The 19,278-nt window shown below is 37.4% G+C and overlaps 1 protein-coding gene across 5 annotated transcripts in view; it reads right to left on the bottom strand.

Moving 5' to 3' along the window:
- Positions 1 to 19,278, bottom strand: part of TIAM2 (T-cell lymphoma invasion and metastasis 2) — a 168,151-nt gene that overhangs the window by 44,881 nt on the left and 103,992 nt on the right. For 3 of the 5 annotated variants that reach the window (XM_046938839.1, XM_046938838.1, XM_015284073.4), the window contains 8 exons: positions 17,316 to 17,501; positions 16,009 to 16,155; positions 12,891 to 12,953; positions 8,129 to 8,296; positions 5,415 to 5,519; positions 4,869 to 4,947; positions 3,817 to 3,909; positions 2,532 to 2,795 (listed from right to left, as the gene is read on the bottom strand). In XM_046938839.1, the coding sequence (XP_046794795.1) occupies positions 2,532 to 2,795; positions 3,817 to 3,909; positions 4,869 to 4,947; positions 5,415 to 5,519; positions 8,129 to 8,296; positions 12,891 to 12,953; positions 16,009 to 16,155; positions 17,316 to 17,501 (1,105 nt within the window). Of the gene's footprint in view, positions 1 to 2,531; positions 2,796 to 3,816; positions 3,910 to 4,868; positions 4,948 to 5,408; positions 5,520 to 8,128; positions 8,297 to 12,890; positions 12,954 to 16,008; positions 16,156 to 17,315; positions 17,502 to 19,278 lie in introns of all 5 variants that reach the window. The other 2 variants (XM_025148727.3, NM_001267535.1) reach the window with 2 other exon arrangements.

The following is a 19,278-nucleotide window of genomic DNA, read 5'->3' as shown; positions in this document are numbered from 1 at the left end:
GTGCTTCATTTTTGGAAAAGGAGCTCCTCCACTGATACTGATAGACTTCAAAGGCACTGCCTTAGATAGCAGGCTCAAAATGAGCAAACAAATATCAGAAATTATTTCCAAAACTGTGTTCTTAAGAGTGATTAACTCAACGTTATCAAAGGAAATAGAACAATATTTAAAAAAAAAAAAAAAAAAAGATAATTCGACCTCCAAATTCCTGCTCAGATTACTAAGAACCCCTCTTCTTATCTAAAATCTTACTCAATTCCCGAGTAAGGAAAAAGAACATAGAACAGTTAAACCCTTTAAGATTATCTATTAATTCAAAGCAATGCCATTTTCTTCTGTTTTCATTTGAGCCTCATCATACGATCAGACACTAAGCTCTGATACTTGGTAATACAATAAACATGAAAGTTCTTCTCACAAAGCTTAATTTTGAACTATTTGTTCACTTTCAGAATAAAATAAACCTCCCTTTGCTGCTTTTAATCAGAAAAGCAAGTATGCTGTGTCGTTTTATACACTGGTGCTTAGTGTATAATACGTACTCCAGTAATTTCCTATTATAATGGGCTATTTGCACAGGTTGCAAATCTATCCCTGAAGAATGATGAATCTAGTGGATGGACGCATACATTTATCATACCAAATACTCCAGGTAACACTGGCTTATGATATCAAGCCAACAAACTGAATGATAGCCATGGTATAATTATGTAATTAATTAGCTCTATCATAATTTTTGTTTTATTACACTAACTTTCATGCCACCAGTCAATTTAATGGCATTTTAAATTGAACTAAGGCCCCCTGAGAGAGATGCTACTTACGGTATCGCAAATCTTGTATTCAGATTACTTTTAATTTCAAAAGATGACCTAATAAAATTGCTTTATAATTAAATTCATTCTGACAACTTCTCCTATGTGATTCTTTTCTTCTCTCCCATTTTTAATTATGAGAAAAAAAAATCCAATCAGAAAACACTTGCCACCATAATTATATACAAAAAGCAGAGATCCTTTTTGTACTTCTCCTTGCTATCCCTTACACAACAGTGCACTCTGGCTAACTTTCCTGTATAATTTTTCTAGCATCCCCCAGAGGCACAGTGAGAAAACTGCACCTTTTCCATTCAAGAAACTGGAGTTGAATTTGCTTATGTACTGTTTGAAAAATAGTCAAGACATAAAAAAAATGGAGAGCAAATGCCTGAATACTTTCAGTTTCAGACAGGCATTTTATATGTATTCTAACAATACAAGAAGCAAGTCTCACCGGAGACATGGAAAACCCCCTAGAAGAGTTTCCCACACAGCACGCTCCCTGTGCACATCTGTCTGCCCCAGCCCGGTGACACAGAGGACTGCAAGTTGCAACAGTGAGTATTAATGGAAAGGATGCAAAGGTTTCTCTCCCGTTAGCTGCTTACAGCAATTCCAGGGCAGTGGGTCTTTGTCTGTTTGTTGCTAAGGCTTGCCTAAGGAAACTGATGGAGTTTTGCATGCTGTCAATCCCTAGGGCCCTTCTGGCTCAGAGACACACCTATAAAGGCCCCTGGAGGTGACCAGTTTTACCCACAGCCTGTCACACAACCTCTCAACGGCACTCCTGGGAGCTCCCCTGTGCAGATACCCCATGTCAGAGACAACTAAGTGGCCTAGCACAAATCCAGGAATGTGCTCACACTCAGATCTGATCCAGACCTCTAGCAGTGGTCTCCTGTGTAGGATCCTCTGGGAGAGGAAGGGTAACTGTGCCCCTCTATGTGGCAAATATTTTCATGCAGAAAGGCAACCCAGCAGTGAGTACTAGCACGTTCCTTGGGGCTGGCAGAGCCATAGAATCATCAAGGGGCAGTCCTTACCACAGTGGCTTTTGTCACCTTCACTATCTAGTACTTCTCATACGGAAACTAATTATGTTCTGTCCCTGACACAGCACCATTAGGATACAACTGAACTTCACTCAGTGTTTACAACAGCAGTATTGTATTGAATAAGAAATCCAAGCAGGCATAGCAGCAAAACAGCCTCTGTGAAAACTGTTTTCACAGGCTCTAGTCTGCACAGCAATTGGCTATAGTCAACTGGAATACACCAGGGGTAGTATCTTAGGGTGGGAGTGATGACTCATTTCTGAGGTGTTAATGATTATTGCATTCAGGGTATCCTTAATGTATATAATACTTCAGAATTTGTAAAGCACGTTAAACACAGCAATACATCTGCCTCTGAAAATCATCAGATCACTTCGACCACTCACGCCTGGGAAATGGATGTACTGGAGATACCAGCATCACAGAGAATTGTGCCCACTAATACTGGATTGTGTGGCCAAACAGATTAAAACAATGTAACCTTCCTGCAGAAATGATTGTATCTCATTCTTTAGTACTTTATAGAAAATAATTAAATAACAGATCATATATGCAGCATAAATGAAACTTCAACGGTTTGCATTTGGTTTTCTTAATGAGGCACGAGCAGAAACACGAACACAAATGAGTTTTTAACAAATTGCTGTCAACTTCTTACCATTTTCTGTGTTTTTTCTGAAGTTATCTAAAAACTCTTCCAGGAGCTGTGACTGGTTTGGAGGCGGCAACAAACTTTTTGGAACCCTGGAAATGTCACCATCTGATGACCAGGATGCACACAAGGGTTGCTGATTCCCACAGTGGCTCATTCTCAAAGTGAGCATTACGCTTCTCTCTGAAAACAATAGCTCCATCTGCCTGAGGTCAAGATCAGACACAGACTCTCCATTTATGCTCAGGATCTCATTGCCTACTCGTAGCCCTGGGAGCATGTGAAAGGGAAGGAAAAAGAGAAAAAAAAAAAAAAAAAAGATGGAATATAAAACAGAAAAGTCACAAACCAAACCTTACACTGTTTCACCTTTCATTTTTATTTTCCGTAAGTCTGTTAGAACTGATGGAAGTTTAATATGTGCCATAAAAATACAGTTTGATTTCATGTCTACTTTGATACAAGTTGCTTATTCCTAAAGATGCTAAAGGATTTAGAGTGGAAGGTGAGTCCACTTCAAAAAGTTGAAAAGATCAGAACAGAGGCACTTCTCATGACTCAGATATCCTGAATTCATTACAAAAGATGGCCCATCAGCATACAGCACACTAATACGTACATTATTCCAGCCTGGAAGAACAAGAAACTAGTCACGCAGGTCAAATCCTTCATGCAAAACTGGAATAACAGCAGATGGAGTCTTTATAGGCTTTTGTATAAATTTAAACAGCAGCAACTGCTGTCTTTCAAGATTTGCAGCAACTAAGTGGTCATTATTCTCAGGTAGCTATTAAAACTTTCTATGTCTCCTGTTTTCTAGTCTGTTATTCAAAGTATCAGAACTAATACGATCCTACCAAAGATTTCTGAGCACCACAGTAGAGAAGGAAGCTCAGAGAAATTTGTACAGAAAACTACTATCATGACAGAGGCTACTTTTCACTGTTAGCAACACTGGAAGTCTCAGGTCTTGGAGACTAACCAAGCCCATGAGTTCCCCACTGTGAGAAAATCCCTTCCTCCAGCCTGTTCCTTCATGCAAAATCACTTGGTTGGATCAATGAATGCAAAATTTGTTTCCAAGGGTGAATTATCCTGATTATATTGGAAGGATAGTTAAGTTATTCTGGGTACGTTATCTTTCCTGCAATCATATATTTTCCATGGTCACCAGGAAAACTAAGAAGAGTAAAAGCCAGGAGCCATTTCAGATAGCAGTACTAAATCTCCTTCATGTTTTGAGTCTGATACGATAATGGAGTGCAGTGTTAAATGTCAGTATGGTACATACCTTCCCTGTATGCAAGCCCATCAGGAAGAACATCACTTACAAATATGTGTGTGAGATGCTGATTTTCATCAACTTGAGCTGTGACAGCAAAACCTGAAGTAAAACAGGTTTAAATCAAATAAACTTTTTCTGAAACAACTCTTCCACTTTGTGTATTTAGTAGAATTAACACAATCAGCAAGTTAATAATTCTCATGAGAAAGCACCCACAGATCATAGAAAAGTTATCTCATTGTTTCTCGGCCATTTTTAGGAAAGATAAAATTAACAAGACTTCTCAACTTCCAGGAAATGTCATGCTGTGCAGTAAAAAGACAAATTACAGTCTGAAAAAAAAGATATGTTCTACCTTATCCCCACAGGACATTTCAATAACACAGCTCTTTGTTACAGTATGAGTTCCATAATGTGTCCATCAGACACAGAGTTGTTTTAAACAATTCCAGAAACTGGAAACCCAACCTATAAGAGCAGCAAATCTAAATCCATACAGACCTATGAGTGAATCTAGGAGGGAAAAAAAAAAAAAAATTTGTACCAACAAACATGTAGATAAAAAACAGCGCAGAGCCACTTTACTAAGATATCTTTGCAAAATATATATTTACTCTTGGGCATAAACACCTCCTGCAGATGAAAGGTTGTCAGAATTTGTACCAAAGGGTGATCTGTTGATACTGTGACAACCTGTGTTGACCCCCCCCCCCCCCCCCCCAAAAAAAAAGGCAGACCTTGACTACAGTCTGGTTGATAGTATTATTGATAGTATTAATTTTGGCAAAGGACATTTTTCTTCTGAAAATTCCACACTTGAATAATTTATCATCTGCAGAAGAATAGACAATGGGTCTTTCTCAAACAGAGAAATAGGACATGCATTTGCCAGTGTAAAACAACCAATCTGAGTCCTCATTATAAAGACACAGGTCCTTTGCAGACTCAGATTTTGACAAAGATGGCTCTAAAAATGGCAGAAAGCTCCTGAAGAGAGAAAGCGGGTAATGAGAATAATAAAAAGAAAAATTCCTGAGAGCTGTTTTGGTTAAACTTACCAAAATCTGTTATATTTTCAGTCTTTGTAAGATGAATGTGATAAACATTTAATGGGCAGATTTCTATTTCATCATACACCTGTTGGAAAAAGAGGCAACAGAGGTGATAAAATTATGAAATTGTCAGTATCAAAACATAAAGGTACAGCACAGGAAAGAAATGCAATACCATTTGCATCAATAAAGAGCCAAACTTTGGTATATTTACACAGAGTGTTACTCTGTTTTACTGCAAGCATCACTGGAATCAGACTAAATGCAGAGTAAACTAGATATAGACAATCCAGTCTGGAGTTGAGACTGACACTTTATGTCTGTACCAAAATCCCCACTTAAATTTTCAAACAGTTCTTAAAGAGATTGTTTGTAGTGCCTACCCATCTGAATGTCTGCACAGGCATGAACTGTGTGAACAAGGATGGCAGAACGCAACGCATGAACAGCTTTAAGGCCTTATTTTAGATCTAAATCACACATATTCATAGGTGATAATTCAACTGTAGCTACAGACGTCACTGAGCTATATCTAAAAAGAATCACACTTTCCTGGTCTACTATATATTCGTATGGTTCAGGAGCACAGTATTCAGTATTTTCATCAACCAATCTTCTGAGTTGTAGACCGTAGTTCCTTGGCTCCAGTTGTTTCATCTAAGGAAAAGAGAATGGGGTTTGGAATTTATTATTTATTTCCAGAATCCCAGAGGACAGAGAAGCAACACACACAAGCACATGCACAATCTGCTAGAAGACATGCAAAAGTAATTTTAAACAAGCCATTTTCTAACTATTTCTGCAGTACAAACAAAACTAGCTGCCTTGCTTCAAAGCTAATGTTGAAGTACAATTTCCATTTTCCCTTAAAATTTACCCAACTCCTTTCATAAGTACTGTATCTTGGCTATTAAATTAACTGAACATTGCTATATGTTTCCAAAGATAATCATAACTGCTCTCTGTACTTTTGAACTTAGACTCAGAACCACCTTTTTTTGTAACTACTCGTAATGACTCAGTTCTACTTAGATACTTTTTCTTCTGATATAGTAAACGTGTATGAATATACGGGCTGCTAGAAAAGGGGATTGGATGGGAAGCAGATTCCCTAAGGGTTTGCCTTTATTAAATTCTATTTTTATTGCTGGGTTTCATCTATGATCAGAGAGTTTCACCCATTTTTTTTTCACCATGTGAGGTCAAAGCCAAAATCTTGTATCAACAGGAAGCCAAAGGGAGATAGGAATATTCCCAGAGAATATTAGCCTGAAATGTCAAACCCCTGATAGGAGTTTCTCTGAAAACAAGGATGCTGCTGAGAGCACTGCGCAAAACATTTCATTTTAACATATTAATAAAGCAAGCAAGAGAGGAATGACTAAAACGGAAGGAATGACTTAACCTCATTTACACATCCCTGCAACTTATGAAAACTAAATCTACTGAATAACTAGTAATTACTTGACCATTTTATTACGTATAACAGTTTACAAGTTACATGTGTGCTATATCCTGAATAATTGTATTCAAATGCACGTTTTTTTTTTTTTTTTCTGTTTCTGCAACTCAAAAGCCTCCAATGGAAAACAGAAATGAGAAAATTATAAAACCCATAACACATGAATGATGAAAAAAACTCTTTCAATTGTATCCTTACACACAGCGTTCAAACCCGTTCTGTTAAGAAGAAAGATTCCTTACAATCACCAGAGAAGAATGAAAATATAAGAAGAACCAGGACAGATGAGCAAAAAGTAGTCATCATTAGAGAATGCTTATGAAAAGCTTTGCACACAGAAGAGGAAGAAAAAATAAAACATGAAAGAGTTTTAGTAAAAAAATCAAATCATTTAAAAGTAAATTTTCATCTGATAGAGACACTGAAAAATTAAAAGCCAGCTTTAGAATCACAAATATTTTGGAATGACGGAGTAAGAGAGGTAAGGATTTTCATTTTCAATTTAATTTCATATTTACAAATCTTATTTCATCATTCAGACCTATTTCTTATGTGTTATCTTAACGTCCAAATGTTTCAGCTATACTGTGCCATCTGCTGGTGAAATAACATCTCCTAAAATTCCTTCAGTCTGAGCCGTACAATGTATTTCTGAGAAGTAAACTAGGCCATAAACTTTCTCCAGGATTCAGTATCCACCAGCAAAAGCAATGAGAAGATTATTTCTCCTTAGTGATGCCTTGTAGACACACTCTAACTTGTCTAAAAGAGTGTGCGAGTGTACTTATTTTGATTTAAAACATATCGTCCATCCTAGATTTTTAGGAACTTGTATGATTTCATAATTTCTTCCCTTATATATTTGGTTTACAAAATTATCATGTGGTAAGAGTCACTAAAGTGGGGTCTTTACTTTATTAAAAGCCCCAACTTCCAACCACTTGAATGAGCTTACCTGAGATTTCACATTAATCTATGCCAAAAACTACAGACAGATTTTGTACTGAGTAGAACTCCCAGCTTCCCCCCCCCCATTTTAACTCTTTACTTGTGAATTAAATAAAATATATTTACCACTTGTTAGAAAACAGGAAAACATGATTTGAGTGTAAAAAGTTCTCTCTTTCAAAGAGCTTGTTTGCATAATTTGATTTGAATCATGAAGTCAGAGCTAAATTCAACTATGGACACAAATGGAGACAGAGGAGCTAGGTAAGTTGTGATATTCCAGAGGTGGCAATCTTTTGTCAGAAGGTAAAATCAGTATTTCTACTCTATCTTCCATCTGTGATTCAATTTTCTGTCACAAGACATACTGCAGTCTCTCAGATTTCTGACATTGACTGTCAGAACAGAATGCACTCTTGGAAATTTTCAGGTAGGACTAATACCTAGTTAAAAGCAAAATAGAGCCCTTTAAGAAACAAACATATCAGATGAGCATTTGTCATAGTCTTAAATGTCTTATCCCCATTTGTTAAGTAAACTGGCCCTCATTACTCCTCTGTGACTAATTTGTGCAGAACAACTCAGTTTGCTGCAATGACAACGTGAAGTGGACACATGGGGAGATCTCTCAGAGGCTGATTACCTGGCAAATTGTCATATCTCTTTAAGGACTCAGTGTTCTCTGTCTTGATCAATGCTTCTTGAAAAGTATTCCACAGCCCTGCTACTTTGGTTACAACACACAAATACTGCTACTAAAGTAAACACTGCAACCACTCAAAATGTGTCTTGGTGCAAAAACAGGGAGGTCCTCAAAAACATTGTGTTCCTTCTGAAGTGTATCAAAAATGAATACCTTGCATGCCAGAGACAGAACATCTTCCACCCTGTGGTCTGGTTTCAGAGTTAAAGCTACTCCTTGACCGTCACAGAAGTGAACATACGTTTGTGTTTCCCAAGCATTCTCCTTCTGGATGCTGTCCGGTACTGAGCAGTAGACATTCAAAAATTCATCAACTTGCTGCTGGAAGCCAGAGAAAAATGCAAATCATATGTGAATGTTGCAAAATTAATACTAAAAAATGTACACTTACATTGGCAGTTTGCAGTGCATATGTACCACCATATCTTTAGACACTGTGCTATGTATGCTCCCATGGCAAATAAGGGACAAAGTTCTGTTACTGATTCGCATTCGCTGCCAATGAGTTGATTTTCTTGATAATGGAATGTACTTCCACTGAATTCCCATTATGGGCTTTTATGCCTTTTTCTCATTTTATTTGTTGATTTAACCCTAACTGAAAATATGTAACTACCTGATATACCACAGTGGGAAACATTTCTTAAGAAGAGTTGACTACTACAGTTTTACCTAATTAACAAATCTGAAAAAAACATAATTACAGTAATTTTGACAGAAAAAAAAATGATAGTATAGGATACTTCCAGCAGAGAGCACTGTAGAGCAAGGCTTGCCATAACATATTAAAGGACTGAAGCAGGAATAAAGCGCTGCTCTATTTTCTGCTTGAAATCACATTAATTCATAGGTAGCAGAGTATTTGCTTGTTTATCAATCTTGTTCATATTCACGCTCATTCCAAACCCACTCAAGCTTGATCCAATACAACATCCACCCTAACTAAAATCCCTGTCATTTTCTCACCCTTCATTTTCACACTTTGTTCCGCAATGCACTTCAGGCTAGACATTTCAAAGGAAGCCACACAAGGAGAAGAAAAACACTGTGAGCACTTCTAAACCTGAAGTTTCACTTCTCTATTTGGGTCTGCCTATTCAGCACATCACTTCACTGCCCTCATCAAAGCATTTTGTTTACAGAGAGAGGTGCTCCCTGGATTCCTACTTACAGTCAAGGGAAAGTGACAGTAACCTGGGAAAGCAGCAGAACTGTGACTGAAGAGAGATTTTAAGATAGTCTGAGCTGTCTTAGAGTGCCTAACTTCTGATTGCTTTTTCTTTGTTAGTTTGTTTTTAGTCCCTGTTGGTTTGGGTTGGGGTGTTTTTTGCCACCTACAAAAAGCTTCTTGATTATGCAATTCTTCCTCCTGACTCTGCAGTGACACAAGCCCATTGGTCTACTGCAATTAAAAGCTGCAGTAAAATCAGTGCACAGGGACTGCTTCCCTTGCTGCAGGCATCAAACAAACTATTGACAACAAACTATCAACATCAACAGAGACCAATATTATTTTGTTTTTCTAAATAAGAACTGTGGCTGTAAAAAAGATGTAATAAACAGTCCTATTCGTGTAATTATTAAACAGTGCAGAAATTCAGGTTGCAGATGAACCACAATAATAATTTTATGCAAGCATAGTGCTGGTTTTGGCAGAATTATTTTAATGCAGCAAGAGCATTCCAGAATCTTATACTGATTGCTCAACTGTCCTTTATAACTAGTTGAAAATGAAATATTGATTAGCATAGGTCCATAGAAATCCTACTAAAATAGAACAGCTATTATACATAACAGCAGCTCTGTTATGCCATTGCAATTAATGGAGCGACAAAATCTACACCAGGTGGAGTCTTACTTCAGTGGCTGCAGCTCCAGACTGCTTGTAAAACTGCTGTAGTTGAAAAAGATACTTCCAGTGGATCTGTGATCCTCTCAGAAACAAGTCAATCAAGTGCCTGGGAGTAAATGATGATCTTCCACAGCATATATAGCAGGAATGAGAAAGGGCAAGGCAAGCATACTACAAGAGTCGAGATGGAAATGGTAAGACTGAATTCTCCAGCAGCTTCCTTTGAGCTGCACTGACTTAGTTAGACGCTCCCATCAATTCAGCGATTTGTAATTACCAAAACCGTTTACTATCCTGCAATAATAGCTCTTTGTATCTGTTCAACAAGAATAAATCTGGCTTTTGCAACAGATTGAAAGAAGAAAATACAAAAAAAAAATCAATCAAAACAAAAATAGAGGATGAAGGTAGTGAGAAATAGATTTAAGCAAGGCCACCTTCTTTGGGAAATATTTATGACAAGACAAAGTTCTCCTTCCAATATAGGATGCTTCCCTTCCTTGCCATGTACATTGGTGCTCATACATAAGCCAGAAGACAAACTCATCTCTGGTATTAAACAAAAACATGTTCCTTAACTGCAGTCAATATACTGTTGCTTCATTCACATTTTCCATCTCAGAAAATCTGACATGAAGGAATTTTTTTCTTGTTATGCCCGCAGTGACTAATACTACAATAGTTCATTCATTCATTGCCACATAAAGTTAAAACAACCCATCCGATTTTCCAGAAAAATATGCCAGAATTTGCAGACTGTCACACGTTCTGCCATTGGGTTGCTGCAGGATCAATAGGTTACTTCATAATTTCCCCCTCTATTTGTCTCCATTTTTATCATCCCTTTCAGGGAAAATATAGCTTTCCAGGCAGAGTTTGCTGTTTGTAATTTACTGCATTCCTCGGGTAGCATTCTATAAAAGTTTTTATCCTGTTTTGTTTTTTATTGAAATTAGCCAGTGAAAATGGGCTAATGCCAAAGTAACGGTTTTCAGAGCTATGATGAATCATTTCTGAGTTGTCGTGTGATTCATGAAAATGTCAGGATCTTAAAAATGCCCACACTGTATTTAACTCCCATTAAAAAAAGGCTTTTGAGATACAGTTCAGATGGCAATGTTTTTCTAGAAATAAAGCTGAGATTCAGAGCTCCACTTCAACACCTAAGTTGGAGTACTTTTCGAGTCCTGAAACAGCCTCATGTAACTCTGTGAATGTCCTGTCCAAAACCTGCAGCAAGATTGACCATATGCTAGCTGCTCCTGCCCACACAGAGCAGAGGAAGACTTTGACCCTTTCCAGACTCAGCACCAAGGGAAGTGGATGTCATTCTTCCCGTCTTGTGCCACCTCCAAGACCGGTCTGTATCTCCTCAGAGCGGTTCAAGAAGAGTAAGAGATGCCAGGGGACACAAAACCCACAGCAGACTTGGCTGCATCAGGCGATGCTCTTGATCTCCCAGTCTCAATGGGGTCAGTGGCAGAAATGAGATACTAGCAACTCATCCCTTTGGGAATAAACTTCATGAGTTGCACCCAAGAGATTTTGCCTCATACCAGTTTTAGGAGGGACCAAATCTCCCCAAGATCGAAGAGGACTTGAATTTTTTTGCTATTTCTGACGTGTGAAGCTGGGGCAACCTTACACCACCGTCAGTGGTACATTTTGGAGGAATTTGTGAGTTTTCTCTACAGGAGATCATGTCCCCCAGAAATCTCACATAATGATAATATATTTGGAAAAGAGAGGGGTGATTTAGTGTAAATATTTTCCCACTCCAGGAAATAACAGGGAAGAGGTCAAGTAACAAAGGGAATTCAGTTGTTTCAGTACATTGCTTCAAAAGATACACAAAAAGTGAAGATACTTTCAAGAGGCAAATAAACAGCATTACAAGATCAGTTGCTGTCAGTTAGAGATACCTCTCAGCAATATAGCTTATGCATAATTACACATCTCTTTATTACCTAGCCATCACATGAATACCTTTGATAAGAAAAGAAACCACGTAACACATAATGATACCGCAAAAATCCAAGAATAGGAAAATGTATGAAAGATTTTGAACTTTGTCCAAAACTTTGCCATGAAATCCACTATAACTTTTCACTATAGTTAATCATTTTCAAAAGCAAGATTTTATTCTAAAAGCAGATTTTGACTTTTTGTCTAAGACCTGGTACACTTATTCAGCTGAAAAGGAGTAGCACTGTGACACGCTTTCTTTCTTTCTTTTAAAATCTTTCCCTAAGTCTTAAACTACATTAAAAAATGTATCTGTTTCAGGAACAAAAGAAGAATGGAGGTAGAAAGTAGGTGGGAAGACCAATCCCTTTTTTCATCTGGCACATATTGCAATTCCATACACAAAAGAAAGTCCAAAAACTCTGCGCCCAACATTTAATCCTCTACCTGGTGCTTATCTGTGCAAGCCTACCAAGGGAAGAAGTATCTGTCTGTATAAGCTTGACGGTAGTTAGACAGCATGAAGTGCGCCTACGTGTGTATGGTTATGGACTTGAGAGTGTCCTACTCTGCTTCCAGCCAGCGGATGGTGATGCTATCCCCAGGGAGGCTGCAGGAACCAAAAGGGATTGTGACCAATGTCCTGCGCCATGTACATTAACTCACTTCTCTGCCCACAGGACTTAAATTAAATTTCATTTGCCTTAACACTCAAAACAAACAGGTTCTGTTGAACTAGACAAAGGGGAAAAATAAAGCTTAGCATTGGCCACAACACAAAGGCAAAACTTTCAAACAAACTCAGTTCAAAATCTGTTTCTTAGATACTACTTTACAGACAGTGTACCAGTAAGGACTAGTGCTGTAAAGAAGTTTCTAGGGTTTTTTATTATTATCATTACTTGTTAAGTATGTTTTCCATGCATGTTGAAAAACTGAAAGTGAGCAGAACTATAATTCTGCCATCTAACACTGACTGTACTTCTATGAATCTTGGTGGGGTTTCTGAACCAGCCTCATAACACACTTATATATTCAGGAAATATATTTGAGAATTTAAAAATAAGATGGAGCAGAATAGAGACAGGCTTCTCTTACCTCAGCAGAGTTGGCTGAATTCTGGACACCGGCAAATCCATGTCCTCCAGTGGAGTCAAAAATCTATTAATAATACAGATAAATAAATAGGCTAAACAAATTAAAAAATTAATTGCTTATATTTATTAGGCAAATTCTTTGAACAACCAAAGAAACAAAAACTAGATGAATATATCTAATTCCCAAACCAGGGATTGCTTTGCACTTTTGATTGTTTTGTTTTGATGGGCGGTAGTATTAAGGAAATAAGATTTTTCCCTCCATAGAGAAAATTTAAGTCAGTTTTCTCCTTCAGAATACATGTACACTTATATTAAAACATGTACAAAAGCATCCACATCCTTGTTTTCTTCTACCTGCTATTTAGCAAGAACTTGAAAGTCAATGACCATCAAATCACGTACTCTTCTCCAAGTTACAGTTTCACCATTTGCTCTATCACAAGGTACAGCTACAAATCTCATAATGATTTAAAGGAGCAATTTCAAATTAATATTGCAGTTTTGGAAAATTTCATCCCCTATAGTTTTTTGGCTCATCTACCTGAACAGTAAGCCTGACACTATTGACAGCAATACAGCGTTAGCTAGAACAGCATACCTGGCCCCCACCAGCACTAGCAAGGAATGAAAACAGCTGACTATTGCCCTACTTTGGAACTGATGAAAGCAGAAACTGCAACCTACATTTCCCATATGTGTAGAAAGTAGTAGTTTCTACAGAGAGGCTAGGAAGTAGTAGTTAATAGTATCTCAGAAAGATGTTAGGACTATTCACACAAACAAAAAATCAACAGCTAAGGATACAATCAGATATTTTGGTGATAAGAGTTGTATAAACATAAGGATAGAACTACACAGTTCACATAAGATCTTGACATTTGCAGGTACTGACATTACTGTCCTCAAGTACAAACATAAATTGCACTTTTAGTCTCCTTCTGGAGTCAACAAATCAGTACGATATCATCTGACTTACATCTGACCTTTTTTTTTTTTTTTTTTTTCCTTTTGTCCTTGGAGAAACCTTTTGGATAATCCAAGACAATGACAAACTCTTTTCTAAAATTTCACATGAAATGCAGTTTCTGACAATGTTTATAACAGGCACTACTTTTGAACTTCCTCTTTCTTGTCTTACCCGCAGATGTAGTCAAAGCATTTTATTGTTTATGATTTCTCAAAATAGTTTATCACTTAGACTGAAGAAAAGCAGATAAGCATTTAAGAAACTGAGGATAATGTGAGCCTAGACGTCCCCCATCTGCTACAGTTCAGTTTTATTAACTGGTTTCTAAAAGACTGAGTCACTTCACTAATGTTTACGAAAGCCTCCTGGAATAGAAACTCTGCACCCTATTTTTTGAATTATTATTAACAACATAAAAATAAGATAAAATTTAAAACTTCTCTGATACAACAATGTACAAGAACATACTATCTAATTTTGAAGCTAGAGTACTATAGATAAAGCCATACTAGCTCTAGTCAAATGAATTTTAATTAAATCCATGAGTGCAAGAAACTTTTAACGCATTTTTTGAAACAGATGTCGGAGCACAATTAGGAGAGAACCAACCCTGACTTTCCTGCTCAACCCAGTTTCCCAGCGGGTTGAAAAGCTGACAAGAAAGGCAGCCCCAGGCCTATTCTGATTTACAATTATGTGCATATACACTAATCTGAGCAATGACATGGCTCCCTTTTCAGCCACTTTCCAGGTTCAAGGGTCAGTTTTTAATTCATGCTTTTAAAAATTCTTCACTTTTATGGGTATGAGTCATAGTGCAGTGTTATTAAATATGCAACAGTCAGGATTTACATTTCCTTAATTTTACTGTAAGTTGCTTAATAAAAAAATCAAATAAATACAAGAATCTGAGTTCTTGGATGAAAATGAACACTTTTTAGGGCCAGCTGGTTGCAAGTTTTGGAACAAAGATGGTGAGGACGCGTTGGGGACACCTCTGTCTGTGCCCAGTACTCTGTCCTCTGTGTTCAGGAAAGAGCTAGGAGGGCAGCAGGAGCCTCATTGCCTTGTTGTGGAAATGAGATTCCCTGTCCCTGTGCTCCACAGAATCCCCTTCACAGGCTATAAACCGTACAGGAGGATGTATCGTGCAGTTAAGGCAGTGAGAGGTATCAGCCCAGCTGGAAATGAAGCTAATGGGCACAGCAACCCTTCCCTCAGGCCTGTCATTAATAAAGGAACAGAGATGTAGAACTCACAGACCAGCCTCACCTGTCACAGAGAACACTGAAAAATATATGAAAAGGACCACCTGGAGAAAATCTCTCAGCCAGTTCCCTCTTTCAAAAGACAGATTTGAGCTTTTATTCTCATTCAGTGTATTTTTTTTATTTTTATTCTTATTTTTTATTCTTATTCAGTGTCACCATGTAACACATCTCAACTGATATGCAAAAAAGCCTAACAGTCTTCCAAAGAAGCTTCATCCCAATGCAACACACAGATAAATATTTACCTATTAAAAATACAAATAACCAGACCAGAAAATCCTGATGTGTTATTTTGCAGTATTAAATCTGTTTCATCAGCTCTGGGACTACAGCAATGCAAATATGGATAGGTTTGCTTTGTATACCTCCTGTGAGAGGCAATGCCAAAGGCCGCTATCTTTGGATCAGTCTCTCCTTTTTTTCCGTGAAGATTCACCAATGTTATTCTGTATTAAATTGCAATAGTACTTCAGAGTCTCGGATACGTGTCAGCACAACACTGGATTAAAGACTTGCATATAAGTTTTCTCCAAATAAATCCTACTTCAAAACAATTTGAAGATGGCCAGAAGATGAGTTTTCTTCCAAATTCAAAAGAGATGGTGTCATACTGCAGATAAACTAATCCACAGGGTCAAAATCTCTCATTCATCAGCCTTATTTAACACAAAGGAATCCAAAATCAGATATATACCAATGCCTCTTCACAAGTGATGCTCTCATTACAAGTCTATAATGTCTACTGAAATTGTAAAGGCAAGTCTGATGGACAGATGTCTCCTTCCCCATGCACCAACTGCATTAGGCAGGATAAGCCCCAGTAGAAACAAGCCCTTCTCTGCTTCCAGTATCCTAAATCCTCAGCAAATAAGATTTACCTGCGTTATGGAAGGTCGCTTCTCTTTTCCTTTTCTTGCCAGTGTGTCCAGTCCTTTTAGTGAAGAAAACAAACCCTTCTTATTTCGGACTCTTTGAGACAGAGACAGGGTACGCTTCCTGAGAGCAGCTTCATCCCTGGAGCAGATCTATTTAAACACAGACAGGACTTCTTTATAGCACTTTCATAAGAGCAAAATACTGACAGTTATTTCAACCTGAGACAACAAAAGAAAGTTTCCTCAGTTTATCTCAATGCAATATGCCGTGATGCTTCTTTCGGTATCCAAATGGCGTGACAGCATAATTTTTTTCATACGGCAAAATTAGAAGGTCATAGGAGGGAAGAAACTGGAAAATGTTGCTCTGTACAACAGAAATAGTTAATGAAAAGACTGAAAAAGAATAATAATCTATTATCCAGATATAAAATTGCTAGAGGAAGAAAGACTTAAAGTTGGCAAACATAGGAGATAAAAGTGCTATACTATCATGTTTTTGACAAGCAACGACACAAAATACACAAATAAAAATAGTGGCTGAGAGAAACATTCCCTGTTGGTCTTTCAAGGCTACTATTCAGTCTGACTTCTCATGCAAAAAACATGTTCTATTTATTGCTGCAGAGACCAGCTTCACAGTCCAGTACAAGTTAAAAAGAAGAAGCATGCCTGCTATTGTCATAGTTTACTTGAAGCCAACAAGGTGACAACAGCTTAAGCAGAGGAGCTTCCTCATTCTTCTTTGCAAACAAGCCATCGTTTTTAAAAGTCACTTGCAAATTTGGATTGCTACCAATTTCTGTTGATTCTAAAAATATTTTCTCTTCAGGAGGGTACTATTTCTAAAATATGACAAAATTTGGGGATCTTCTGGGAGCTCCACAAAAGATTAGTTCAACCTAGAGGGACCAGAATCACTTGTTAAAAGTAAAAACAAGTGGTTTATGTCCTATACAGTTTAAACTCCAAACTCAAAGGGTCAAAACTGCTGCGACAGAATTTCAACACTATTACTTGTTTACATTTACATCTAGTTAAATTTCTTTAGATATGGGTCAAAAGTAGCCAATTCCAGAGTCCTCAGAGACCAAGAAAAAGTCATGGCCATATATCCTCATGGGTTCAAAGTCTGTCTCTTCAAAAGAACATTTGTTGCAGCCAAGGAAGAGGCAGAAGCAAGGGAACAAAGCCATCTGAACAATGCATGGGGGTGCAACCATTATTTATCCTAGCACAATTCCACATGTAAATACAGTAATAATGATGGCTTTGTGTGACACACCCATGAAAAGTACATTTGTACTTACCAGTGCATGGAAGGATGACACTGAGAAAATGCCGAGCCTTCCCAGTGCCAATTTTGAAGGACGACTGGCAGCAGCCAAAAGGCTCTTTGGGTTCGGAAGCTCCCCACCTTGCAAACTGGCTAGGTAACATCGCATTCGGAAAAGGTCCATGTTAAATTTTTCCAGGTTCTGTTCCCATTGCTGGATCTGTTTAGATATAAAAATGGACAATTAAAAGGGGAAAAAATGTCTTTATGGGCTGCTCTGAAAATTTGAGCTCTTCCACAAACCCACAGTAAATTACTTGCATCTGGTGCTATATGGATTAGATTAGTTATTCCCTGCCAAAACACATACAGTCATATTGTGTTACATCAACCCAAAAGATGACTTGAAATAAAACAAAGCTGGTGGTCTTAAATGCATACTGACAAGATGAACATACCATGAACTTTGGGTAGTTTGATAGCCACAAAAGTAGTTACATAAAAACATAACCTTGTGGTTCATGTAGGCTTTTTTTTTTTTTCCTTTTCTCCTTTTTTCTTTTTGGAGATTAGTTTTGTTTCCTTCATTTTATGAGTTTAGATTGTATAGCTGCCTGGCTGAGAGCAAGACTGCATAGCTACACTAATTCACTACACTAAGTGAAGTAGCTGCACTGAAAGTTTCTGCTCGTGCTTTACTATCTTCCTATAGCCTCTCTATCTGTACACAGGAGATAATACTGGCAATGGAAGCATGTACAGTTCTTTGTTTGACTAGCACTTTAAGACATGCCTATGCTCAGTGATAACGCAAAAATAAGTTATATAAACTCCATACAAATTACTGGACCACATGTAAGAATATATACATACCCTTGTAAAATTTTTAAACGTATTTAACACAGATAGATGCAGATGTATCAGATAACTAAATCTAATTTTAATATAAAATTAGGAAAGTGAAAAGACTCAAATATATACTAGACGAGTAAAGTCCTGAAGACTCATATGACGGAAGTATTTTGCATAGATGCACACTCTTCTACACAAACACAGATACCTAAATACTACACTGAAGTCAGATTTTGCTTTTAATTTTCTCTGTTTACACATCGGTAGATGCATCTCAAATCTGCCCCACGGTATATAATATACATTTATATGGATAAATAGTACAAATAAGAATGCAGCTGTTTTTAATATAGTAGACACATTCACACATGAGAAGACAGAAAAGATGTCTACATTAGGTTAATGTACAATAACTTCATGGACATCAACCGAAGGTTGTTAAAATCCCCAACAATGCTTTTCTTCAAATGTCAGTTCAGATCACTGTAAGCTTGTTGTTAAACAGGTGGTTTAGGGTTGTTGAGAAAGTTTATCACACTTTCTATAACATATGTATTGCCTTCATACATTTCCCTGACGTGCCTTGCCTGTCCCTGAGCGTAAAGAAAATTATCACCTTAAATTTAAATTAATCAATGTTGGAACAAGCAGTTTTATGACTTAGAAAACAAGCTGATAAATACCATAAAAATATCAGATGAGCTGTATGACTGATAGGTTCCTCTAGAAGCAAAATCAGCTCAGTTTTCTTATAATGTTGCCAAGTATCACAAAAGCACTACAACTGACATTACCTATTCTGGCTTTCTTACACACGCACTCAAAAACTGTGGCACCAGCTACAGCTATAGTTGTGGAAACATTAGGCGTTGAGGGTAGAGGAAGGAAAGGGAAGGCAATAACAGGACAAACTCATAATAGTCCAGAGAAAATGGACTGAGATATATACGTAGACCACTCATAAAGTTATGCTTCCTGTTTATTTCCATGGAAACTACAACTGATACAAAGAGCACAATAACACTATTGGATAGAACAGCTACAAAACAATATTTTTCAACATAGTCACCACCATTAGATGTACATTTTCACCGGTGATGACAAAGATCCTGGATTCCATACTCATGAAAATCTGCATGGACATT

Source organism: Gallus gallus, chromosome 3 (genome assembly GCF_016699485.2).
Source record: "Gallus gallus isolate bGalGal1 chromosome 3, bGalGal1.mat.broiler.GRCg7b, whole genome shotgun sequence".
In the NCBI taxonomy this organism is placed as follows: Eukaryota; Metazoa; Chordata; class Aves; order Galliformes; family Phasianidae; genus Gallus; species Gallus gallus.
The sequence above is the reverse complement of the archived record's forward strand: the minus strand, read 5'-3'. Positions and strand labels throughout refer to the sequence as shown.